The sequence below is a fragment of the Tympanuchus pallidicinctus genome, unplaced genomic scaffold, assembly GCF_026119805.1.
Source record: "Tympanuchus pallidicinctus isolate F22 unplaced genomic scaffold, pur_lepc_1.0 scaffold17, whole genome shotgun sequence".
Lineage (NCBI taxonomy): Eukaryota > Metazoa > Chordata > Aves > Galliformes > Phasianidae > Tympanuchus > Tympanuchus pallidicinctus.
In genome coordinates, this window is record NW_026294690.1 from 2,647,064 (window position 1) to 2,672,413 (window position 25,350).

The following is a 25,350-nucleotide window of genomic DNA, read 5'->3' on the forward strand; positions in this document are numbered from 1 at the left end:
GACAACAGTTTGGTTCTTCTCTGCCTTTCCCGAGGTGGGCAGCTTTAGGGGCTGCAACCACGGGCATCTCTTCTGCCCAGCACCCAACCCACTCCTTCCTGCCCCCAGCCCGGTTCAGGCTGAGCTGGGTTCTGGCCCCGACTCCAGCAGGCGCAATGTTTCAATGCACAACGTGGCGGAGGCCAGGCTGGCAGCTGCAGCCCATTCTGGGGGTGTTTCTGTCATTGTGGGGACACCGCTGTGTTTGGGACACGCGGGCAGCCCCACGGCTGCTGCCGGCTGTGGGTGGGCTGGGACCCAGGCTTTCCTCCTGCATTCCAGCAGTGCCTCAGGTCTGCTGCCACTGCTCGTAAACTGTTTGGCATTCGGGGTTCCAAAATTTCTCCTCCTCCTTTCACAGCTTCCTATTCCGTGATCCTCCATCAGTCCACAGTTTGGTCTCCATAATTGACAGCGTCCTGCCGTCCCTAAGGAAGCTTGCATTTCCCATTTGACTTTGGCTCTGCTATTTGACATACGGCCTCCTTGCCCTCAACTCCAGGCTTTTGGAGGAGGCTCAGGGGAGGCCTCACCACTCCCTATAACTCCCTGCAGGGAGGCTGTAGTGAGGTGGGGATCAGCCTCTGCTCCCAGGTAACAACGATGGGATGAGAGGGAATGGCCTCCAGTTTGCACCAGGGGAGGTCCCCGTTTTATCTTAGGAAGAATATCTTTGCTGAACGAGCGGTCTGGCACTGGCACAGCTGCCCGTGGAGATGGGGGAGTCAGCGTCCATGAAGGTGTCCCAGAACCTTCCAGCCAGCCCCAAGAGAAATCCCTGCTCTTGCAGACCAGCCCTGTTCAGCAGGCAGCTCTGCAGAGTGCCAGCCAGCCCTGCCCCCATCCCGTGCCCTGCACAGAGGTGCGGGGCCCGCTGCGTAGGCCCTGAGCCTGCAGCTGATGGGAAATGCTCTGGTCTTTACAGCTCTGCTTCCGCTTCCCCCAGCAGGCAGAAAGCACCGCCCGTCCCCGTCTGAAGCCCCGCCCCCTGCCGGAAGCCCCGCCCTTGCCGGAAGCCCCGCCTGATCGCGCGCTCCCGAGCCGCTCCGTGCAGGCGATGGGCGGGGGCAGATCCGCGTGGGGCGGGCCGGGGCGGGGCCGGGGTGCGGAGCGGCGGCGGCGGGGTCTTCGCCCGGCCCAGGTGGGTGCCTGGAGCCCGCCGGGGCTGTCCGTGGTGTAGCGGGGCTCCTAGCTGTCTGTTGTCACTGCGGCGTTCTCCGGTGCGGGGCGGGGCGGGGCTGGCCCTTGGGTCGCCGGGCCCGGCTGGGACGCGCCGGGCCGAGCTGACAGCGCGAGGGTGGCCCCGCTCCGGCCCCTCCGAGACGGCGGGCGGCGGCTCGGGGCTGCCCACGGGCGGCGGAGACCCGGCGGGGAGGACGGTGTCGCCGCCCGGGTCCCGCTACTGCCCAGAGCCTCTCTGGGCCCACCGGGGTCAGAGCCCGGCAGGGCACGGCCGGGGAGACGCGGCAAAACCCACGCGTGCGCGGAGCAGGGCGGCCCCGGGCCGCGGAAGTCACGCGTGGATTCGGTGCTCCGCGTTCCCCCGATGTGGCCGCTGGGGAGCCGCACCCACAGCCCCTCCGCGTCCGTGCCTGCTGCGCGGCCTCGCTGTCTTGCTTGGATCCCCGCGCGGGGCCGCAGGAAGAGGGGCTCGGAGGGCGCTCCTCCCGCTCGCACATGGGGCAGCGCTGCGCCTCGGGCGCGGTTGGATGCGGTTCTGCGTCTCTATGAGTTTTGCATTTGCTCCTTTGCGCTGGGGAGGAAGCAGTGACATGTATTTTTTCCTGTTGCAGAGGTGTGGGGCCTGCGGCTGTGTGGGGGAAAGATCATGTGCAGCTCCTAGCCAAACGTGGCTGGCTCGCAGGTGAGTGGGGCTGGTGAGCGCCGTGCTGAGCCCCTCTACCAGGATGTGGTTCCTCCTCAGCTGAGCAAACAGTGGCGGAGGTGGAAAGCTCCTCTTGGACAAAGTGTGTTTGTCACACCAAGCTTGAGGCAGATTGTTTATTTGCAGTGTGGGTTTCAAGCACTGCTGCAGCGAGGAATCCCGAAGGGTTGTGGCAAACAACCCTTGTCATCAGTGCTGTCCTTTGAGGGAGGGCATGGCACAAACAGCTCTGTTGTGCTGGGTTTAACTGTTCTCCCCAGGGCATGCTGGGGAGAGGTTGAGCCGTGGCCCACTGGGAGGAGCACTGTGGGGCAGAACAGGAAGGCTTGGGTTGTAGAAACTTGGAGATGAAAAAAAGCCATTTGTACTGAAAAGTAGCAATGTACTGCAGCGTGGTGTGGTGGGGATGCTCTTCCACCTGGGCCTCTTGCTCTGATCCTGATGCATGGGGCTCAGCCCAAACCAGCTCCATCCTTTCTTAGTTCTTCAAATCCTCTGCTGTAGCCCAAGGCCTTTAGGCAAAGGGTCATGGCCCAAATGCGGAGTCTGCACTGTGGAAACAAGAGATTATTTGGTTATGGAGCCATAATCTCCAGCCCAGCACTGTGCAGACGATCTCCGTGCAGTGATGCAGCCTCACTGCACGTCAATCCCCCTCAGGCACAGGCTGTAGGCAGGCTGTTTTGTATGTTCCTGGTACTGGAGATGGTTCCTGGTGCTGAGGATGATTCCTGGTAGTGAGGACAGTGTCTTTCTGTCCCCACCCCCACAACCACTTAATTGCTGGGAAGCACCACAGCAACATAATTGGTGTCTGGTGACCCAGCTGGAACAAGGGAGCTTGGCAGAGGGTTTATATACTGAGCACTTTGTACAAGCACTGCCTTAACTCCCTTTCTCTTTGCTTTCTGCTCTCGCTGTCAGCGCACAGGACAGATGAGGCACCACCCATCCATCATGTCCGACTGGATGCTCCTCGGGCTGATCGCAGTGCTGGTCGTGCTGCTGCTGCTCACCATCTTTGCCTTCGCCGTCTACTCAGGGCTCTTCACAGAGGTGGTGGTGAGCGCCGGCTCGCCGCCCGTCGGCAGCATCACACTGGCCTACAAGTTCCGGGTGGGCCCCTATGGAGAGTCGGGGCAGCTCTTCACTGATGGCTGCAGCATCTCCTCGAAGCTTTGCTCCATTGGTGTTTACTACGACAACCCGCACACGGTAAGGCTGCCCCTTGATGGTGCCAGAGGCACCCGTGGCTTGTCCTGCTTTGGAGAGCACTGGGGGCTCGTCAGGTCTCCAGACCTGCAAAGGGTGATCTATGTGCCAAGGCACCTGAAAGCTGAGGGTTTCTTGGGTAATCCTCGTCAGGTGACGAAAGTTGCTGTCACTGACATCTGCTGTTGCCCAAGCCTTACCTCTGCTCTGAATATAGAGCAGAACCTGGTGCCTCATGTCATCTCTTGGCAAGGCATTCCCCAGCTCTGTGCCTCATAGAGTCATAGATTCATTATGGTTGGGAAAGACCTCTAAAGATCACGAAGTCCAACCATGAACCCATTACCACCTTACCCAATAAACCGTGTCCCTACATGTGGCACACTGCTGCATTTCTTGAACATCTGCACAGATGATCTCAAAGCAGGTGGTCTCTTTGGCTTGCTGGATCCATACTCACATTCCTCCTCTTGTTTCTGCTGCTGTCCCTGAGCTTCCTTGTAATCATCCCCTGAGTGTTCTCACTGAAGCCTCAACAGGTGCATGCTGAAGTCTCTTGGCTGATGAAACAGCACTGTAACTGCAAAGCAAAGCACACTGGAACCTGCTGAAGGATGAAAGGCCTCTGGGTGGGCTTGTGCTGGAAGGGTGTGGGGCAGTGCTGGGTGCCACCCTGCACGCTGTGCCTGCCTGTGCATCAGAAGTGTCAGCAGTGACTTCAGAAGAATGAGCGTTAGAAAAGAATCAGGCAGGGATGGCAGGAGGTGCATGAGGTGCCAGGGTTCTGCATGGTGGCAGGAATTCCCTTTCTATGTTGTATGGACCTGAGCTTTGATGGTTCTGCATGCATCTGCCAGGGCAGCTCGGGGGGTGCACTGCAGGCTCAGGGAGAGCCTCCTATATTCCAGGCTGTGCCCACTGCCTCCCACTGCCTCTGGGCACCACTGACAGAGCCTGGCACTGTGCTCTCTGCCCCTTCCTTGCAGGACTTTTGGACACACATAAGAGCCCCTGGGCCTCCCCTTCTCCATGCTGAGCATTCCCAGCTCTCTCAGCCTCTCCTCCCAGGAGAGATGCTCCAATGCCATCATCCACTTGGCGGCCCTTCCCTGGGCTCCTCCGCTCTGTCCATGCCTCCCCAGCACTGGGGAGCACAGAACTGGGTCCAGGGCTCACGCTGTGGCTGTCTGCTGGTCCTGGTGCTGTGGCAGGAAGAGTAAGGTGACTGCTGGGCTCCTGCTGGGTGTCTGCAGCTCTGGCCACCCTGCTCATGGGCTGGCTTGTGACCCTGGAGGAGGGAAGGCAGGACCGCCAGAGCAGGGGAGCAGCAGGAAAAGCACTGCTGGTGGCTTTGAGTGCTGCAGAACCCCTGCCAGCAGTGCTATCAGCGTCTTAATGGACAAGATTAATATTAATACTCTCTTTTTCTTTTTTTTTCCTTTTTATTCAATATTTAGCAACCCAAAAGACTTCTCCCACCTCTGGCAGGGACAAAAATAGCTGCTCAGCAGGGGCTGGATGTGGCAGGCAGGCTGCTGCTCAGCTCCAGCCCAGCACTTCTGCCCAAGTTCAGCCTGGCGCATGCACTGGGGCCCCTTGCCTGCTGGTGCTCTGCACCCAGCCCTGCCCCAGTGCTTGGTGGATGAGGCCAAAATGCTCCCCAGTGCACTCCCACACTTGAGAGTGCCTGTAAGGCTGGGGGACATGGTCATAAAGTACAAAGGAGTTCCTTCCACTTCTTCCTGGGTGTGCCTCTAACATGGTGCCCTGTTGTCTTGACTCTGCATTGGATGGGGATGTGGCCCAGGAGGAGATTCACTTCCTGACTTTGTGTGCACTGAAGATGCTGTACGTGGCACTTGGCCAGCTAAAGCACTTCCAGTGAGCAGGGACAGTCACCTTCCTGTTCCTTGGGTCTTTGCTCAGTGTCTGGTCTGTTTTTCATTGCTCTGATCCCATAGCTGGGGCAGATGGGTGTCTGCTGAACCTTTCTTCTTGCCATTTACCTGTTCTTGTGCGAGGATCTGGGGATGCTGGGGCTTTCCTGCACCCACAACGGGGACCTTGTGATGCACTGGAGACCAAGAGCAGCTTCACTTTCTATTATGGATGCCATTCATCCCTTGTCCGATGCAGCAAAACAGGACTTGTTGCTCTGTGGAGGAGAATCTCCTTGTTCCAGCCTTTCCCAGGGTGCTGCACAGAGCCCATCTGCAGCTCCTTCTTGCAGCACACGAGGGCAAGAGTGAGCCATCTTGCCTGCTGATGGATGCTGCTGCTCCTGATGCTCTGCTCTTGTTTTTTCTCTTATCCTCTGTGCTCATTTCCTCTCTGGGATGTCCCATCTTTCATGCAGTGCTGGAGGATGCTTGAGGGGCAGGGGAGGCCCCTGAGAGTCCTGTGATGCTGGTTGCTGGAGAGTGTCCGTCTGACCATTTCACTGCTGCTATCAGACATCCTGGCGGTGTCTGGGGAGTTGTGCAGCCTTGCTCAGGGTGAGTTTGGAGGCTGTGGCCCTCCAGCTCAGCAGGAAGCAGCTCTCCTGGTTGCTGACCTTCTGTCTCCTGTCTGTCCAGCAGCCTGGAGAGCTTCAGGGGCAGCTGGCAGGCCCCCCTGTGCCCAGTGTGTCCCTGCAGTGTGTCACACCGTGAGCTGAGAGCTGGCACTTTGAAGAAACATAAAAGGACACCTCCACCTGGGTGTGCTTTGCCATGTGGAGGTGACAGCAGCTCTCTGCCTCAGTTTCCCCACCCCTAAAGTGGGGCGCTGTGGTGGAGGCCACGCGATGTGCTTTCTGCATGGCTGCCAAGTGTCAAGCAGCCAGCGTGTGCCTGTGCTGCACTCTTGTCCTGGAGAGCATGGCTGGTTTGAGGCTGGGTCAGGCTCTGTGGGGAACAGGTACCAGCTTGATGTGTATTGATCTCCTGGGTCTTGGATGGTGTTCAGCTGCTCTCCTGATGCTGCTCCTCTGTCCCTTCCACCAGGTGTCTCCTGAGAAGTGCCGCTTTGCCATCGGCCGAATTCTGAGCGAGGGGGATGCGAAGCCATCAGAAGAGCAGATCAGACGGTTCCAGAAGTACGGCTTCAAAATCTTCACCTTCCCCACACCCAGCCACGTGGTCATGGCAAGCTTCCCGTTCACCACACCTCTGTCCATCCATCTCGCAGTCAACCGTGTGCACCCAGCCCTGGACACCTACATCAAGGTAAGCATTGGTGGCGCAAGGAGTGTCATGCAGTGAGCAGTGACTGCACTCCCTGCTCCCTGTCCTTTGGGAGCCATCTGCTAGCTTGCTCCTGCTGCCAGTGCAGCCGTGGCAAGAGTGTTTTTGAGCAGCTCATGGGACGTGATACCTGCAGATTGGGGCTTTGCAGAGGGTTCTGGTTGCTGGGTAGAGGAAGGAAGGGGAACATCTTTCCTCCACAGGGAGGATGCTGGGGCGGGGATGGTGCTCAGCCTGCAGCTTATCTGGCTGTCGAGTTCCGTCGCTTTCGTTTGTTCGTGTTGAAGCTCACTATTTATAAACTTGCTTTTCCTGGCGAAACTCCCAGCCCTGCGGGAGAACCATGCGGATCTTCCAGCCCGCGCCGCACTACAGGATCGCTGCCTGGGTGCCAGCCCTTGGCCGTGCTCCTGGGGATGGTGTCTGCCCAGGGATGCCCAAACCCCGGCTGCCACCACTGCTGCTGTGCCCTGTGATGCGTGTCCCCCTCCTCGTGCCCTGTCCTCTCCATCCCCTCCCAGGAACACGCTGGCTGCTTCAGTGTGGAGGCGTAGAGAATGCTGCCAGCCCTGTGGAGGACACATGGCTGTGGTGGAGACACACGGGGAGCGGGCAGCAGGCTTGTGACGTGGGGAGGGCACCTTGTTGCTTGGGGACAGGTGCTGGTGAACACATCTGCGCCTGAAATTGAGACTGGAAAGGGACCCATAGGTTGTGCTGGGAGCACCCTGTGGCTTCTAAGGAGAGCAGCCATTTGTGAAACAAAATAATCATCTGAAATCCCACACAGCATGCTGAGCAGCGTTCGGAAAGGATGGGACACATCTCGATCCCTGCCATCTAGACCAGACCAAGTGCTCTGGCCTCAGGCACACCTCTGACACGAGCACCGCCACCCCTGCACTGGGTTCACAGGGAAGAAAGCATCGCTCAGCCCCAGCGAGTCTCAGGGTGCAATGGGAGGAGCCCCAAGCCTGACTTGGGATACTGGCACCAGTCTGTGCTGCCTGGCCAGGGCCTGTAAGTAGTGCTGCTCCCAGCTCAGGTGGTGTTGACTCTGGCTGGGGAAGGGGAAGGAGAGAGGGGGAAACTTTCATGGAAACAGGCGACCTGTGCCTGGTTTGTGGTGGGAATGGGGGTTGCCATGGAGACAGCTTCTCCAAATAGCATCCTTCATCCCACCCCCAGTGCCCAGCTCCCTTGAGCAACCCCAGACGGCAGCGAGACAGCTCTGCTTTATTTATTTATTTCATGCTGCACCCGCCTTAAGCAGCGTGGTTGTTGTCAATGTAATCTGGGGTCAGGTGTGAGGTGCAGGATCCTCTGCTCCTGGCAGCATCTGGGGAGTGCAGATGGGCAGTGACAGAGCAGAGTGGGCAAGGGAACTGGTTCAAGTGTAGTCATGAGAATTGGGAGTGGAGAGAGAGAAGAGGTGTGGGAGGGTGGGGAAAGGTCATTGGGGTTGTTGAGAAATAGAGAAGGCATTTGGGGAGGTACACTGGGGGAAGGTGCCAGGGCTGGGGGCTGGCTGAGAGCGGGGTGGTGGGAGCAGCCCTTGAGCATCAGGTCAGAGTGCCCTTCCCAGACTGGGGGACAGGATGCTGTGCTGCAGTGCACAGCCTGCCTTGGCTTCAGCCCTGACCCCTCTGCCTAAGAAACAGTAAAATCTGAAGGAGATATTTCCCTTCATGAGAGACTGAAGGCAGATGGGCTGGCACAGTGCAGGACACGGCATGGACAAGATGTCCCAGGGCCAGGGTTTGTGCATAGGCAGGTGACAGCTGGGGTCTGTCCAGCTGGAGTCTGAGCCCACTCCTGGCTCTGTGCTTGGCCCTGAGCATGGCAGCGGCTGCTCCTTGGTGCCCCCAGCCACTCTGGGATGGTGATGGAGAGCTCCCACAAAGCCCATCCCTGGAGTGACCATCCCTAGCAGCTCAGGGAGCCGGTTATTAAACGGCGACCTCCTGCCATTTCAAGCAGTGTTTATTCTGGCTCAGGTTTAATTAGCTCTCTGCAGAGGGCTGCATGCACTGCTTTGGCGAGCCCTGCGCAGTGGGCAGCCTGGCATTGCCTGTCCCTGGGGCTCCGTGGGCAGCCAGAGAGGCACTAATTGCAGCCCCAGGTGACTGCTGGAGCCAGCAGCTCTCTTTCCCTGGTATTTTGGGTAGGAGGCTTGGGCTGGTGGAGGTGTGTGCTCTTACCAAGGCTGGTATGCAAGTGGAGCAGGGAAGGAGAGGTGCTCTGCAGTACTACAGAGCTCCTGCTCCATCTGCAGGGCACCCCAGTGTGCTCCCAAGTCCCTGTGCCAGGTGTTGCTCTTGCTGCTGGGAAGGCTGCAATCATGCCTTGTTTCTGCTGCTAGCCAGGGAATCTCATTATTCCTTTACCCACTGGCTTGAAGCGCCTGTTGGCTGAGCTCTGTTCCTCCTGTCGGCTGAGGTACTTTAGGATGCAGTCATCTCTTTTACTCTTCTCTTTTCTCCATCAAACGTACAGGGCTTGTAAAGCTTCACTGACATATTTTCCAACCTCTTCTGGGTTCCTGTTTTTATCCCATTTCGAGCTCAGGAGCCTCTCTGAAGTGCCACCTGCAGGAGAGGACACTTGATTTCAGCCATGGCCTTGTGGGGTGCTGATGGCTCTCAGGGCACATCCTCCCTTGTTCTGTCCACAAAGGACTGGGAACCCACAGTGGGGTCTCAGTGCCAGGAGCTTACATGGCACTGTAGCATCTCCTACTTCTCCTTTTGTTTCCCTTACCCCTGTTCCTACAGCTTCTGGCTTTATTCAGCTTTGCCAAGGTCACACTTCTCCTGCTTGTTATTATAAATGATTGTCTTCAGAGCTGTGTTCCCATCCCAGCCCGTCTGCATTCTAAAGGCAGAACTGCAGAGCATCCTTTCTGCAAGACTGTGCGAGAGGAGCTGGGGTCAGAGGGCTGGCAGCTGCACAGAGCGCTCAATTATTGTGACATTTTCCTGCTTAAATTCCTTCTCCCAGCTGATTTTGTTTGTTTATTTCAGGCTCTGCAAATGAAGCCCTGTAAAATACCAGCTTGTTTTGTGCAAGCGCCGGGGGCTGCAGGCTGTTGCTGGGTTGGTTGCTGCTGGTCATACTGCAGCTGGGAAGCAGTACATGTCCCATTGTCCCCTCCTGCTTGTCCTCAGGGGATGAGCAATGCCTGGGGTGGCAGAAGTGACCCTGGCCCTGAGCTTTGGCAGTTTTCTTCCCAGTGCTTCCCAACACGTGTGCTGGGAGGCAGCCCCAGGGAGGCAGGGGGTGGTTGGACGCTTCTGGTAAAGTGGTCCCTGTGCATCAAATCGAAATGGGAAGAAAGTCTTGGAGAGTCACAGAGGGTTCAGCATGTCCTGTACATCTTCATGGTAGAGACGAGACCAGTGCTGATGCTGTGACAGGCTGTGGGCTTGGGGCTTGGCAGGGACACAGGGCAGGGGTCTGTATTCTGGGGGAGGTGTTTTGGAGGTGTGCTTGGCCCTATGAGAGTGTAGGATGGCAGTTTTTCCCTTTGTCTTTTGTTGGTTTTTTTTTTCCTTGACCTCAGCACCACGATCTGGGCCAGAGCAGGGAGTCAGAAAAAAGCCACATCCCTGTGTTCCAGGCCATGTCTCCACATCCCAGCTTTGCCCCACTAGTGGCAGCCAGCAGCAGAGCTAGGAAAGGCAAGGGAGAGCCAGGACCCCCTTCTCACGCTTTGTGACTATATTCCCCTTTTGGAAAACCAGCTCCTATGCTTCCATTTTATGTTTCCTCTCATTTTAGGGGAAGATGATTTCAGGATCAGGACAAGCTGCAAGGTTTTCCCACCCATCTCCACCATCTCCCCTCCAGCACTGACACTGTGACTGCATGCCGGTGCTGTGTGCCCAGCACTGCTGGATCCTAGCTGAGTGCAGGTGGCACAGCACAGTCCCAGCCCCTCTGTGCCCCCTGTCCTGCCCGGGGGTCTCGATGTCTGTGTGGGTGTATTCATCCCCTGCTGATAGCTGGTTGTTGGAGGCTGCTCTGCAGTAAGGCTCGGCGATAGCTGGCACCCCCCAGCTGCGTGTCACATCACATCACTTCATGCATTCACAGCAATTTCTATTTAATGTATGTTTTCAGCAATTGTCCTGTGAGTACGAGTGCCCCAAGCCTTCAGAAGGAGGCCCAAGATGCAGCGTGTGTGAGGGCAGGGCAAAAGGGCTTTTTTTGGGGTCTTGTTCACCGTGCCACATCCCTAAGCCTCTCTATTCTCCCCTGACATCCGAGGGCTCTGTGCTGCCATGCCAGCAGCCCCCCACACTGCACTGCCCACTCCATGGCAGCTAGGGGCCCTGCTCCTCCTGCGGGTGGAGAGCTTGGAGGGCTTGTGTGGTACTGGCACCTCCTGACCCGTGTTGGGGTCAGCAGTGTGCAGCCAGGTTCTGCCTCTAACCTGATTCTGCAGAGCAGCGCGCTCCTCCTGTGCGGCTAATGGAACATATGGGGAGCTGGGGCTCTGCGTCACGTCTCCTGCCATTCACAGCAGGCTTCCCAACTTTCCCACTTCTCTGGGGGAAATTTGGCAGCCCCGGGCTGCTGCTCATCTGCTGTCACTTTGCTGAGTGTCCTGGCGGGCGGATAGCTGACCTGTGGCCGAGCGCTGAGCGCCCTTCACGTCGGAGGTTTGTTCAGGCACCTCCACCTCACTCACCCTTCTCCTGCTTTGCTTCTGCTGCATGGGGGCAGGTGTAAAACTGCAGCTCTGAGGCATCGCTGCTTTGAGCAGGAAGGAGGTTTTCTGGCCAGCTTTGCGCTCCAGTAATCGCAGAGGCTCCCTGCCTCCACGCTTTGTCTGTCTCATGTGTGAAATCACCGTTTTATCCCCACTTCTTGTTGACTCAGTGTGAACATCGGCCATGGAGCTCCCAAGATGCAGCTGCAGCCACGTCTCAGCTGGGGCAGCGGCTTGTGTGGGATGTGGGCTGCCAGTGGATGAGGCTGCCATACCCTTGTCCTGTGCTCTGGCACTGCCATCGCCTCTTCTTGAGGCTGGGGGCATCTGGACCCTTGCTGGGGTGAGGATGGGTGCTCTCATGAAGCCTTTGTGGTCTGAGATGCCCTGTCCCAGGCTGGGAGGTGTCTGGCTGCTCCTTGCTGTGACTGTGGGACATCCTGGCAGTGTGAGGGACATGTGGGATGTACACAGTTGGTCTGCTGGGGCTGGCTGCGCAAGCTGTGGGGTTGGGGCAGCACCCAGGAGCATCTGAGCCAGCTCATCCCCAGCTCCAGCCCTGGAGAGACCACAACCTGGAAGACAGAGCTTTGTGGCTGCTCTGTCCTGTGCTGTTGCACAACGCTCCTCAGGTGGGCATTGTTACACCCCCAGAAGGGAGCAGAGCAGAAGCTGCCATGCTTTCCTAGATGCAGCTTTGCAAACTTCAACTTTGCAGCCTTGTGAAGACTTAGCCATGCAAAACTGTCACAGAGACGGATCCACTCAGGCACAAAGATCCGTTCCTCCATCGCCTTTGCAGTGAGGATTAATGATCATGGACAAAGGCAGGGATATTTCACGTGGCTGTCCAAGAGAGAGAGAGCACTGAAATGCTTGCTTTGGGCAAGGAGGGAGAGTAAAATACTACAGCGCTTTTCTGTCAGATCTCTTCATGGACTCAATCTGTACGTGTGCTTTCCCCTGAATGTATTTATAGAGCATCCCGGAGGATGCAGTCAGCTCCTCATCAGGCATTTGAGGTGGCTTCAGCTCTCTCGGGTAGTGACACCGTCCCAAGCCTTTGGGCCTTCCCTCCTCGCCAGCTTGTCAATTAATCCTTGGGTCTGTCTCTCCACAATTATTTTAGCAGAGGCCTAATGAGTTTCTCCTGGGCTGCTCTTCCCCATGCCCCTCTGAGCCTTTGCCAGCTGTGCCGGCCTCGTGAAACAGCAAAACGAGCCCGAACAAATGGGAAACTGCAGCTTAGAAATCCTCCTCCTTCCCAGCCAACGCCGGCTGCCCCACTTTCCATCACTGTGAAGCTCCTGCTTTGAAACCCGCAGAGCAGCGAGATAATAGACTTGAAAGTAATGGCATTTTTATGTCCAGAAAAAGTACAGTTGTGCTGTGACTAACTTACAGTTTTTCAGCCCTGGTTAGATATAAAATGCTGGGGGAGAGAAGACATCGCATCGTGCTTTCCTGTTGGGTCAAGATGCAGGTCTGATGGCTGCTGGGATGGCCAGGGTGTCTGCACGGGGCCAAATCCAGTCCTGCTGTCACAACTGCTGCAGGCTTTGGGGCACACCGGGCAGCCCTGGTACCAAGACTCCTTTGGTTCTGTTGCTGTCCAAGCACACGGCAGCTCATTGCAGCCTCTGCTCCAGCCGGACCAGGGCAGCTTAGAACACAGCAGAAACAGGCAGATGGCACCTCTCCTCTTTGCCCCGCTGCATGGAGCAAGATGTTCTGTCCTGCTGCCATACCACAGAAGGCTGAAGAGATGGCTGCACCATGGGCTTCAGCTCAAAGGTGAGCCACATTCAATTGCCCCGAGCTGGCTTCTCTCATCACCTCTTCTGCCACGTTTGGCTTGAGTGAGAGATCAGAGGAGCCTGTTAGCCCCAGTGGGCGAGCCATCATAGTGACGAGCCAGAAACAGACAAACAGTGCTGCAGTTACATGGAGCAGACTGTAGGTACAGCTTTTGGGATAGGAAAAACATGGCCAGTTTCTCCATATCTCATCTCCTAAAAGTCAGCAGTGAGAAGGGTAGTGAAGACTGTCATTTTCTGGTACATTTTATGATTGCTGCCAGGTGCTTGCTGTGGGGCTGCTATGGGCCCACTCCCATGGTGGGCACCAATGTTTTTTTCCCTGGCCAGGCACTCTTGGCTAGGATTTATGTCTGCCAGGAGCTGATGACAGCTCCTTCACATGCTGAAAGGTGGATATCCATCATCTGCTGAGGCCAGCTGCTCTGCTGTTCATGCCGTGTGGACTCACAGTTTGGGGTGAGATCTGATAACCAGACTGTGAGTTGGCAAAAGCTCATCAAGAGGTTGGTGTGGGAGACAGGTTTGCTCTGGTATCTCTGTGCTGACCGGCTCAGGAGATGGACCCACATTGCTGCAGGACCTGCCCACTGTGTTCCCTTGCCCGTGGGAGTGCTGGGGAAGTGCAGGAGGGGAGCAGGCTCTTGGAAGGGCAAAATCTGGCTGGACTCTGTGCTGTTTCCTAATCTCTCTGTTTTCATCTAATTGATCTGCACAGTCAAAGCTGTGATCCTGGGCTGGCAGAAGAGAAGTTTCCAGACTGCAGGGGCCACCAAAGCAGCTGCCGCCCTCCTTTCCTGCTGCCTGCGGCTGCTGGAAAGCTGGGCTTTGGGGTTGCAGGGTGTGTGAGCCTCTTCCCTCCTGCCTGCCTGCCCACATGCCCTGGTACCACGGCGCTTGGCAGTGCTCACCCCTCCCAGGTCATACTACAGCCCTAGTGAGACGTGGCTGCTGGGGAGGAGGAGGAAGAGCAGGAGTGTGATGGGAGGGCTGTCAGCACGCCCAGCTGCCAAAATAGTGCTGTATCTATGATTATTTATTTCATTTATTATACCTGGGCATGGAAGAGGCAAGAGGCTGGGATCACTGTCACAGCACAGGTCTCAGTTTTCCTCCCTGGGCTCCACACCCACCTTGGGCTGTGCAAAGCCAGCCTGACTCACTGGCATGACTATCACTGCCCAGTGCTGCTTGTTGGCTGCCCTTGGCTCCTCTCCACCCTACCTCTGCCTGAGTTTCCAGCACCTGGCTCTGTCTCTGTGCCTTTTCCTGTCAGCCAGCAGCACTGCCTGCCTCAAGGATGCCCTGAGGCAGGTTGTGAATGTGGCCAGCGACTCTGGGGTTCTGCTAGTTGATCTCTTCTGCTCATTGCACTGGAGCTTGCTGGGATCACCAACTCTCCTGTTGGCCTCCAGATCGTCAGCTTTTTGGGAAGAGGTATAAGCTCTTGGACAGGGCTCCTGGAGCCCTGCAGGGAAACGTCTCTCTTGTTTGCTTATGCAGGCTGATAAAAATCCAGAAATGAGCTTGTCCTGGAGTTTTGGCTTGCTTTAAAACACCAGTTCTAAAACAGGAGACATCTGTCACCGGGGCGAGCATCCTGCCACCTCGAGCTGTGGGTGATCCCTGTCAGCTGTGTCCAGCTCAAGCACAGAGCAGGAGGTTGGGCAGCCTTCCTCTGCCTCTGGCTGCATCTGCCAGGCTGCAGGAAGAGCCTCCTGCCTCAGGGATGCACCTCACACCGATGGGTCTGAGAGAGATGTGCTGGGGACAGGCTGGTGGACATCAGGATCATCTTACCTTCTGCTCTGCAAGCCAGGCTAGAAACTGGCTGATCTTCCTCTGTGGTAGCATTTCTTGTCTTCTAAATTAGGCTGATGTGAACTTCTTCTCAGTGGGGAGGGAAAGACTTGTTTCGTTCACCAAGAACCTGTTTGGGAATTGGACACTCTGTGCTAGTGGCTGGGTCTGCACAAGTTCAGCAAGGTGAAGTCCTCAAACAGTCTCCTTTTCAGTGTTGTCATCTGTGAAGGAGTGGTGCGAGGCTGACTGACTTCAGCTCATCATGAAATGTCTTCTGTCAGAGCCAGGAGTGTTGCAAAAAGATGAGGTTGTTCCGAGGAAGGACAGGAGAGTCTTTATCCCATTGTGCCATTTTCTCTCCAGAGTTGTGAATGTGGTACATGTCCTGAATGTGTCCTGGTGACACCAAGGTGTGGAAGAGCAGCTGGGGATGCACACCCTTCAGAAAGCCTGTGGAGCTCTGAGATTCAGAGAAGACAGCCCAGATCTGAGCTCTGGCGACTGAAATCTCCTGTGTCTGTGGGCAGCAGCAAGGCACGGTTGGGAGCTCGTGCTCCCAAAACATCACTGGGGCTCTAGTTTTAAACTGAAAGAGTTTCATCAGAGATGTGAGAGGACTGAAAATGGCAGCATTATTTGTGATGTGGAAGGGCAAACACTCAAATGTCAAATCTGAAATCCATGTGGGTTGGTACCAGTATCCACCTTGGCTCTCCAGGCTCTCAGCTGTGAGAGGTCTTTCCCCACAAGAATGCTGGGCATCCCATGGCTGATGTGTTGCTGTGCTGTAGGTTTATCTCAGCCTAGTCAAGAATGCATGGTTCAGAGTGGCTCCTTTTCACCACGTAACGCCCCATGTAGGGTAGGAGACTCCAGCAATGAATCCCTTCCCAGCCAGGTGCTTTAAGGCTCTGCCTTGACGCAAGGCAGAGAAATTGCCACAGCTGCTGCTCCTGGCAGCCTTGCCAAGGCAACAGAGCAAAGCAATTTAGCACTGCTCCAGTCATCCGTGATGGCAGAGATCATCGCGTCGACCTCTTCTTCGGCTTTGTGATTAATGCTGAAAAAGCAGCCTCTGAGGGCTGAAAGGCGAGCGCTGGTCCCTGGAGAGCCGTGCTGCACAGTGGAGGCAGCACCTCCAGCTGTGGTCCTGGCCTCCTGTAGGCTCCTCTGCACCTTGGGGCTGTGTGCTCCTGCAGCAATGAAGGTAATGGGAATGGGAGCAGGAATCCAAAGCTCGTTTGTCGAGTGAGAAGAAGTTTTGTGGCTTTATGCAGATTCCTTGTCATATAATGAAAACCTGGTGTTTGAGCTTTCCAGTGGTTACACCCAAAGTCCTCTTTGGAAAGCTGCTATGTGGAAGTGATGGGGAGAAGGACAGGTAGGAAGGGTTGTGGTTCGGACAGCTGAGCTGGAGAGGAATGTGAAGCACAAAGCAGAGCACCAGCAAGCTGTGGAGAAATGGCTCCCATCACTGGGACAAGGCAGAATGGGTTGGCAGTGAGTGTTAGGGAGCTGGGGAAGAAAACTTATTTCAAATGCAACGCTTGCTTTGTTTCTGAAACTCTCTGCTCCAGGACTAGTTGCTACCAATACCCATGATGCTGGGAGGACCCCATTGCTGTGAATTATGTGCTCTGTCTGCTGTTCCTTCTGCTGGTGAAGGTCCTATGGTGGGGAGCATGAGATATGTCCCTGACAGCACAGGGATGCACACACCAGCTCTCTCTTGGTCTCTTCTCTGCAGGTGGAGTTACTGCTGACCACGCTGCAGGGGTTTTCCTGCAGGTGCTGTGTGAGCAGGGGAGAAGAGGTCCTGAGCATGTCTGTGTGGCAAGGCTGGAGGAAGGCAGAATTGAAATTTGCATGTCCACCCTGCAGAAGAGCATCCGTGGCTCCATGCTGCTCCCAGCAGCTCCCAGCAGCTCCCAGCCCCCCTGGGAAGCTGTTTCCTGCATCTCAAGGGCTGTGAACCCCAGCCCGCTTGGGATCGGTCCCACGGCTCAGCCACACCAACACCAGCCTCTTCCCAGCTCCTCAGCCCCCAGAGGCGCCAGGAGGGCGAGGTGTAAATTGCATGACAGGCTGCCTCTGCAGAGGTGAAAATGAAAAACTCTCCCTTTGCTCGAGCCGGGCGTTTCGCAGCTCCCACAGCCCACGTTTTTCTTGGTCACAGTATCATCTTCTGTTTGTGCAATGCCTTGCAGCTCAAAGAGCTTTGAAGGGAAGAAGCAAGCAGAGCTGTCCCAGTATTGTGGGCAGGTGGCTGTGTCCCATTGAGGAGCTATGTCCCAGAACTGTGTAGCTGAGGCTGGTGGAGACTTCTGGGGTCACTTGGTGTCACCTCTGCTCCACGGGGCCACCCAGAGCAGCTGGCCCTGCCCCCTGTCCACATCTCCACGTTATGCCCACCATCTCTCAGCCTGTCTGTGGGTACCACTGGTGGAGCCTTGTCCTCTCTGCCCCTCCTCGCAGGTCTATGTGGACACTGACAGAGACCAGTTTTGTCCCACTGAGGAGTGCTGACCTGCAGTGCCAGGAGCAGTGCAGGCCTGGTGGCAGAGTGCTCCTGGTGTGAGCTAAGGCGGGATGACACACTGAGCGTGGGGCGTGCAAGGAGAGGAGGAGGATGTGGCACACAGCACTGTCCCTGCAGGGCTGGCTGGTGGCTCACTTTCAGCTTGCTGAGCTCCAGCTCTAATTTTAGTGCCTGATTTTCAGTTCCACGCAATTGGGGCTCTCTGTGTCTGGGTTTGTATTGTATGTACCCCCAAGGTGGGACAGTGGGTTGGCTCTGTGTGAAGCAGAAGATTGGTGTATCTGGAATGGATGTGTGTGTCAACATCAAACCCGTGGACTCTGGAAGCATTGGTCTGTGCGGTATGTGTGGCTTGTATGGATCATATGCAGTAATCACAGATTACTTGGGTTGGAAGGGACCTCACAGCCCTCACCCCTGCCGTGGGCTGCCTGCCCCCCAGCTCAGGCTGCCCAGGGCCCCTCAATGGCCGGGGGCACCTCCAGGGATGGGAGGAGCTATGAGCAGCTATGTCAGCACCTCACCATCCTCCGAGCAAAGAACTTCTTCTTAAATCTGATGCATTCCTCCCCCAAAGGTGACACGTCAGATCCCCAAGAAGGGCAGAAAGGAGCTGTGAGTAGTGCAGGAAGGGTGAGCTCGCCGTCGGTGCCACACGACCTTGGGAAGAGGCGAGTCCCCGCTCTGCCCCACTTACTGTGCTCCTGCTGCCCTGCCAGAAGCCTGCCTGCTGCCTCCCGCTGGTGGCACCTTGCTGAGCTCCTCCACCCATGCGAGCCTGCATTTCATCTGCCTTGAGGGCTCTGTGTCCACCTTGCTGCTCCATCTGTTGGCCTCACACCAGCCGGGGGGCTTCCTTCTCAGCCGCAAAGCCCTCTATTGCCTGTTGAGCTCTTCTGTTGTTTTGCCACGTTGTTGAGTTTTCACCAGTTCACTTCCCACTCGTGCCTTTGCCTTTGGACTCAGGGTGTTCCCTGTTTTTTTTGGGACCCTTGTTTTCAGGATGGCCACACAGCCTGGTTGGCTGGTTGTTCTGGGCTGCAGCAGCAGCAGCAGGGGCTGGCACCACTGTTCTGGATTGCAACTTGATTTGCAAAAGCATAAATTAGGCAGCTGGGAAAGGGGTAAGCTCATCCTGCCTGTTTATAGTGGTGGGGGCAGAGTGCTGCCAGTGTCCCCTGCCCCAGACCCCTGGAACTCAGCCCTTGGAGCTGGCTGGGCATCCCAGTGTCCATCCCATGTGCCAGCTCTGCCATCCCTCTGAGGCACAGCACCGGTGTTCCCAGTGTCTGTTTGACTGCCACCCAGCATGGGCAGAGATTTCCCTCCAGCTGCTTTGGGAGAAATTGGGTGAATTGGGAAGAAATCAAGTATTGGGCATCCTTGGTGTCCTGAGGCCTGCCCTCAGCCCTGAGGCTTTAGGCTGCTCGGAAAATGGACTCAGTAGGGTTCTCTTTGCTCTGAGATCCTTTGTGTCGTCCCCGTCTGTGTTAAGTGGTGGGGGGGCAGCTGGATGCATCCAAGAAACCTGTGAATCTTGGAAATATCCGTCTCGGGTATGTGTTGGAGTTACTGGAAATAGCAAAACGAGCTGAAGTTGGGCTTGTGGTTGGTGGAACAAGGGGCAGAGTGGTGGGGAGGATGCTTGCCTGGCTTGTTGCTTAAAAAGCAAGAGTGAGATGAGCCGCCCCTGCTCTGTTGCTAAAAACAGCCCAGCTTGCTTTTATTTAACACAGTGCTGATCTGCGTGTGTTTGCATTTCACCTGCCTGCAAGTGGGAGCTCCGGGCTGTGAGCGCTGGGATGCCGGCCCGTGCTGCTGGTGCTGGAGCTCCTGAAATAAGAAAAGGTCTTCAGGGACCTGAGAAGGGGAAAAATAGAAAAAGAGCAAGCACGGCAGGGGGTTTGGGTTACTCACCCAGCAGGAAGCAGCCTGTGCTGTGCAGGGGCAGGCGTGGGGAGGAATGAGGGAAGAGGCGGAGGGGAGGCGGTCTGAAATGCCATGGCTTCATCTCCAACCCCCTGCCCTTGTGCTTCTGAAAGGAGCTGCTGGAGCTGTTGCTTCTGGATTATATTAATTAGCAGAGAAGCACTACGCCTGCCGTGGGTCCTTGCTGAGAGGCAGGCGTGGGGACGTGGCGGTCAGCTGCAGGTGCCCCCAAAATCCCCAAAATGGTCCCCCTCTGGGGACTGCACCCCACCATGGTGGGGGGCTGCCAATAGGAGCACCTCAGGGGGGACAGTGGGCGCTGGGACTCCTGCCCAAGGTGCCAGATGGGTCCTAATCAGTTGGGGTGAGGCGGAGTGCGCAGAGGTTGACAGTGTGATGCTCTCTTCCAGGAGAGGAAGCTGTGTGCCCACCCCAGGATTGAGATCTACAAGGAGGACCGCATCTATTTTGTGTGCCCCCTCGCCCGCCAAGGGGACTTCTATGTTCCCGAGATGAAGGAGCTGGAGAGGAAGAGCAGGGCAGCAGCCGAGGTCGAAGACACCCAGACTGATATCACAGGTAGCACATCTGGCACTTGGGCTCCTCTGTTCTTCCGTGTGTCACCAGCCCTCCCCAGGTGGCGGCCCGGTGTCCTGGCTGTTCTGAGCAGGAGGGCCTGCGCTGTGTTCGGATTCCTGCCCAGGGCTCAGTTCACCTCATGCCATCACTGTGAGCAGTGTGGCACAGCTTGACCCCGTGCCATGCCCTGGGCAGCAGACGGTCCTGTTGATGGCAGAGGATAAAGCCACCCTTGGTGCAACTGCAGCACCGCCGGCCCGTGGCTGTGAAAGCAGAGCTGGGTGCCGACGCGTTTGCTTGCAGCTGGGCTTGTTTTTCTCCTTGTCACATACATCTTTCTTGATCTCATCTTCATCTGTTACATGTTGGGATTGTGAAGAACTTAAATACCAGGTTTCTGTAGCTGGTGGTGGAGTTGCCCGAGAGCATCTGCTCGCAGAGATCTGTTGGAGCCTGGGTGTATTTATACAGGAAGGGACCACAATCGCTGTAGGCGCGGAACAGCAGTGCTATAGTAACCCAAAATGCTGGCTGCCGTGCTGGCCCACGTGCTCACATGGCTGTAGGACGCAGCGTGATGGAGGCTGTGGGCTGTGGGCTGCAGGCAGGGCTCCGGCCATGGCCCCACCAGGCCCCCATGTGTGCCTAACGGGCATGAAAGAAACATGAGCGCGTGAGCACGCCTCGCCGCCTCGCCCCTGGTCTGGTAATCTTTTTACACATCTTTGGTTTTGGATCGTTTTAATTCTTAATTGCGTTGGTCGTAAAAGCAAGCCTGGGAATTGCTTTCTGAGAGCCCTGTCCATTTAGCATTGGAATGAAGAGCCTAATTGGAGTGGCTTCCCAGCGCTTTTGCAGTCGCGGCGTTTTCAGGGCGCTCTCTCTGCCACGGCCCCAAATGTGTCCCCAGCACCTGCCTGTGCCAGTGCCAGCCTGGTAGCACGGCGGGGTCACACTGCACGTGTGATGATACGTGCCATGACACAGCACACGGACAGGCTTCGGGATGTTGGCCTGGAGGGACTCTGCTCACTGATAGGAGACACTGGGGAAATCCCAAGGGTTTGGGGCTCATCCTGCAAGGTGCTGGGTGCCTCTGCTTTGAGCGAGGCAGCTGCTGGCTGTGCTGCTGAGCCTGAGCTGGAGCTTTCCACCCCTGCACACATGGAGCTGATGCTGGCTGCTGCTCTGAGCACGGCTCAGCACGTGTACAATGAGCGGGGTGGTGCAGCTGCCCCTGCCCCAGCTCTGTCCCTCCTGGGCCATCGCTGAGGTCTTTGCAAAGGCGACGACTGATGGCTCTCCAGGGTCTGGTGTCAATCATGATTAGTTATTTACTACTTAATTGTTTTCGAAGGGTTTGGTGCCAGGGTTGTGCTCTTCAATATGGCCCCACCGCAGTGCATGGAGGAGAAAGCAAACAGGAGCGGCCTTTTCGACATGGACACTGATGGTTTCGGTGCACATGGCCCTCCCCAGAGACTCGGGGCTGCTTCCCAAAGGGCTGAGCCAGCTCTGGAGGCTCCCTCCAGCTGTGGAAGGGGAAGCTGGAGGAGGGAAGCACCAGCTGTGAGATGTGGATGCTCCTGGAAGTGAGGGCTGCCAGCAGCAGTAGTGCCCATGGGAGGAGAGCCAGGGCTGTGCTCACCCCAGGGCTCTACCCAAGGAAGCTCCCCAGCCCCAGGAGCAATGGCTCCTTCCCTCGCCCCGCACACTGAAGCCAGCCCTGTCCTGCACAGAGGAGGACACGGCTGCCGCATTGGGCAGATGTACCAGCTGGGGCTGCTCAAACATGATCCGAAGTGACAGAGCAGGGAAAAAGCGCCTGGCTGAAGGGATGCGTGGCTATTTATTGTCGCCCTCGGAGCGGGGCAGGGACAAGGCAGCTGGGGGCGAGGACAGCCGTCTTCTCAGAGCAGAGTGCCAGCAGTCGTAGGTTGCCTTCACCCATCTTCAGCATCCCAAGCCGGTGCTTGTCTTCTCTTGTATGTTGCAGTGCGTGGGTACACGACAGCTTGGAGCCAGAACAGCCCCCTTGGCGCAGAGCAGATGCTGTGCAGGCAGGGGAGGGCCTGGCAGGATCGGTGCCCTCAGCTCTCCGAGGAACCTGTGGTGGGTGCAACTGATGCAGCTTCAGCCCTGACACCACGCTCTGTGCCTTGCTGTGGACTGTGTCTGAGCTGCCTTAGAGCACTGGCACCACACTGGGTTTTTGAGCAAATTTGACTTTTTTTGAGGTAGAGACCTGGAGAAGCCTTGCCTGGGACCAGGAGCTCTCAGGCTTCACACAGGGAGAGAGAGGAGTCATTGCTGTGCCATGTCCTGGAGGATGGGTGCCCAGCCACAGTCTCAGTGAAGATGCATCGGGCTGCACATCCCAACCATTCTCTTCACATCCCATCCCCAACCCCAAAAGCCCACAGTGGTCCTCACATGCTCTCCCCTTGGCTGACCCCAGTGTGCCCCAGCTGTGGTGACGTCCCCTTCTGCTCAGCCCTGCCCCAGTGTGCAGTGGGACCTGCTGCTACTGAGCCTGCCTTTGCCATGGATGGGACTCATCCCACTGGCTCCAGGGCCCTGCTGCCTTCCAGCCCCTTCCTGGAGGCTCTCCCCTGACTTGTCTGGCCAGGGGCATCCCTGTGAGCACCTCCCCAGGAGCCTGCTGAACACCTCTTGAAACTTAGAGGAAATGCATTCTCCACGTTGAGGTGCTCCCTATGTGTCTGCACAGGCTGTGCTCCTTCTGCCCTCCAGGTGGTGTCACCATGCTGGACTGGGGCACAAACAACAGGGATGCTGCAGGGTGGCTGGGCAGCACCCACACCGTCCTCACTGCTCCCCACCCTGGTCCAGGTACCCCAGCCATTTAGGGAGGCTGGAGATGTGTCTTGCATTGATTCCATGAGCAGGACCAGGCAGCCAAGGTGCTGAGCACCCAGATCCCCTACACCTTTGGTTGGGCTATTCCTGCTCTCTTCCCAAGTGGAGAGGTAGGACGATGAAGATGGAGAGGGGAGGAAGGAGGTGGCAAAGGCAGCACCAGCCAGCAGGGGGATGGAAGGTTGGCCGACGTTTGCTGCTGTTGTCATAATTAACAATGTGAATCTGTGATGTCATAATTAAAAATGATTAATGTTTTATAGGAGGGCTTTGTCTCCCAGCTGGTTGCTCCGGCAACAGCACTCAGCTGCCGGTCTCAATTTGACACTCTTGTCTCATTGTCGACTCCCTAATTGCGTTGTCGACCGAGCTAATGAGATTGTGACACAGGGAGGGGTGGTGGGCTTGGCCTGGGGGGGCTCCCAGTCCCTGGGCACCCACCTCCTGCTCATAGACACCCTGTGCTATTCCATGCCAGCACCTTTGCCAATGACCGCAAGCAAATCAGGGATCATCTTCATTCTTCCATCCCGAAGGGCAGTTTGGCTCACCACAGGAAGTCAGAGGACATGGAGTTGGGGCAAGAAAGAAGGGCACACACTGCAGCACCCATGGCAGGAAGCAGGGAGGGATGTGGTCACCTCCACCCAGCCCCGTCCCCCTGCACAACGCTGTCCGCCTCTGGGGAGCCAGGGGGTCAGCCCTGGCACGTGGCACAAGCGAGGCCACCAGCATCCCGTTGCTTGCCTGGCCAGGTCACGAGGGTTACAGGTGGTCCCAAATGGTGCTTTGCTGCACTCTCCAGGCTTTGGTGGCTTCAGAGACACGCTGACGTGGCACCCAGCCTCCTGTTGCAGCACTCACACCCTGCCCTTCTCTCTCCATCCCAGGGGCTGACACCATGAGCGAGGCCAGCTCCATCAGCATCGAGGCCACGACCGACAGCAGGGACACCTCGGTGGCCACCTCTGTCCTGCTGCCCTTCCCCACCAGTCGTGGCCGGGAGGAGGCTGACAACCGCAGCGAGCACAGCTACAGCGAGTCTGGAGCCAGCGGCTCCTCCTTCGAGGAGCTGGACCTGGAAGCTGCTGCGGATGGGGAGGGCACCGCGGGGCTGCTGCTCACCTCGGGCTATGGGGAATCCCAGGAGCTCACAGACAAGTGGACCAAGGAGCCCATCGCTGCTGAGCGAGGAGAAGAGTAGAGCCGGACCTGGGCCCCGGCTTCGTGCGCCTCTCCTGTCTCCTTCTTTGGCACCACGACATTCCAGGCACTGATCCCTCCTGGGGCTGCTGCCCTTGCAGGAAGGGGAATGCAGACGGGGCTGCTTGGGTGCAGGCAGTGACATACGTGCACCCCCTGGGTGCATTTCCAGGGGGAAGTGTGGGTCTCCCCTTCTCTGCTGGTGCCCCTTTCACCCGCAGCATCTCTCTGCCAACACGGACGTGTGTTCTCTAGCACCAAAGAGCCATGAGTAGGGTTGGTTTGTTTTGTTCCCCTCTTCTCTTTCCCTTTGCTGCAAATGAAAACATCCAGTGTCAAGCTGTCCTGGACCTGCCACAGGCGTTTCCAGGGTCTGTAATAAAGTGGATGCTTTTCCTCCATGCTGCCTGCTGCCTTTCCTGACCGCCAGCCTGCTGTCCTTGCTGAGCAGGGGACTGCCCCTAGCTATCCTACACCTTAGCAGCCCTACTCATCACCCACAGTCCCCACCACAGCAGCTGTGGGGACCGTCCCCTGCTGCTGCCAGCTTCACCCCAAGCATTCACTGTGGGGAGGAAGGACTGGAGCACTGCACCTCCTCCTGACCCCACTGCCACCTCACCCTGTAATGTTCAGTGCTGGAACACGAGGGACAGCCAGACCCCCTACCCCAGTGTCTCTGGTGCCCCTGGCAGCCCAAGGCTTGTTCCCAGTGTGCAGCCCAGCACCGGGGCCAGCAGCAAGGGGCAGGGGGTCTGGCTGTCCCTCGTGGGGAGATGTACCCTCTCTGGCTTGGAAAGGTCTCGGTTAGTCTTCATCCAGTGATTGACAGGAGATTATTTATAAATATTTTGTGCTCTAAGTGATGAAATATTAAACTCCTCCAGCCCACATGGTAAAATATTGCTCTTCCCGGTGTTTATCTTTATTGCTGGTTATTACAAAACAGCCAAGCCCCCTGAAATATTCATGCCCAGCTGAGTCTGTGAGTACTGGAGGCAGACAGCAGCTCCTAACCCCGCTTGTCCCCTAACCCCATGGAAAATGGAAGGTGGGGGATCTTTGCTGTTGTTCTTCTGCTGCCAGAAATGCTGGAGCAGCAGCAGCCAGGATGCTTCCTGGTGGGATGTAGTTGCTACTGGGTGCCTCGTGCCGGGCTGGGAAGTGGGGTTTTGGCTGTGCTGGTCCCACTCTGCTCTCCCCCCAACAAAGGCATCTGCTGCTGCCAGAGCCCCGCTCCATCATCCAGTGCTGGTGCTCCAAACTGGTGCTGCATGAGAGCCGAGGTTGGGGCTTTGTTGTGGATGTCCTGGGTTGTATCTCCACATCTGGCTTGTGCCCCAAAACCCGTGTTATGCCCACAGGACTGCTGGGAGTTGGGGCCAGTCAAGCTGCCGGCACAACATTAGAGGGGGTTGGAGGGGGGGGCGGGAATGCATGCAGCAAAGTGGGATGCTGGGCGGCCGAAGGGCTACCAGAAAAATTTGGGCAAACAGTGGAGCCCGTCGAGGTCTCGAAACCGTAAC

The 25,350-nt window shown here is 56.9% G+C and overlaps 1 protein-coding gene across 1 annotated transcript; it reads left to right on the forward strand.

The window, feature by feature from the left end:
* Positions 1 to 1,060: 1,060 nt before the first annotated feature.
* TEX264 (testis expressed 264, ER-phagy receptor) lies at positions 1,061 to 24,225 on the forward strand. Its single transcript, XM_052678739.1, has 6 exons — positions 1,061 to 1,180; positions 1,833 to 1,903; positions 2,849 to 3,139; positions 6,121 to 6,342; positions 19,573 to 19,741; positions 23,512 to 24,225. Exons 3-6 carry the CDS (start codon positions 2,861 to 2,863, stop codon positions 23,823 to 23,825), a joined length of 984 nt encoding a protein of 327 aa, XP_052534699.1. The 5' UTR covers positions 1,061 to 1,180; positions 1,833 to 1,903; positions 2,849 to 2,860; the 3' UTR covers positions 23,826 to 24,225.
* Positions 24,226 to 25,350: the final 1,125 nt, after the last annotated feature.

Excerpts from the sequence above, each read along its gene's own strand:
- TEX264 (XM_052678739.1), top strand. The coding sequence starts at position 2,861 with ATGAGGCACCACCCATCCATCATGTCCGACTGGATGCTCCTCGGGCTG. Across the intron at positions 6,343-19,572 it reads CCCTGGACACCTACATCAAG|GAGAGGAAGCTGTGTGCCCA; the intron begins GTAAGCATTGGT and ends GCTCTCTTCCAG. Across the intron at positions 19,742-23,511 it reads CACCCAGACTGATATCACAG|GGGCTGACACCATGAGCGAG; the intron begins GTAGCACATCTG and ends TCTCCATCCCAG.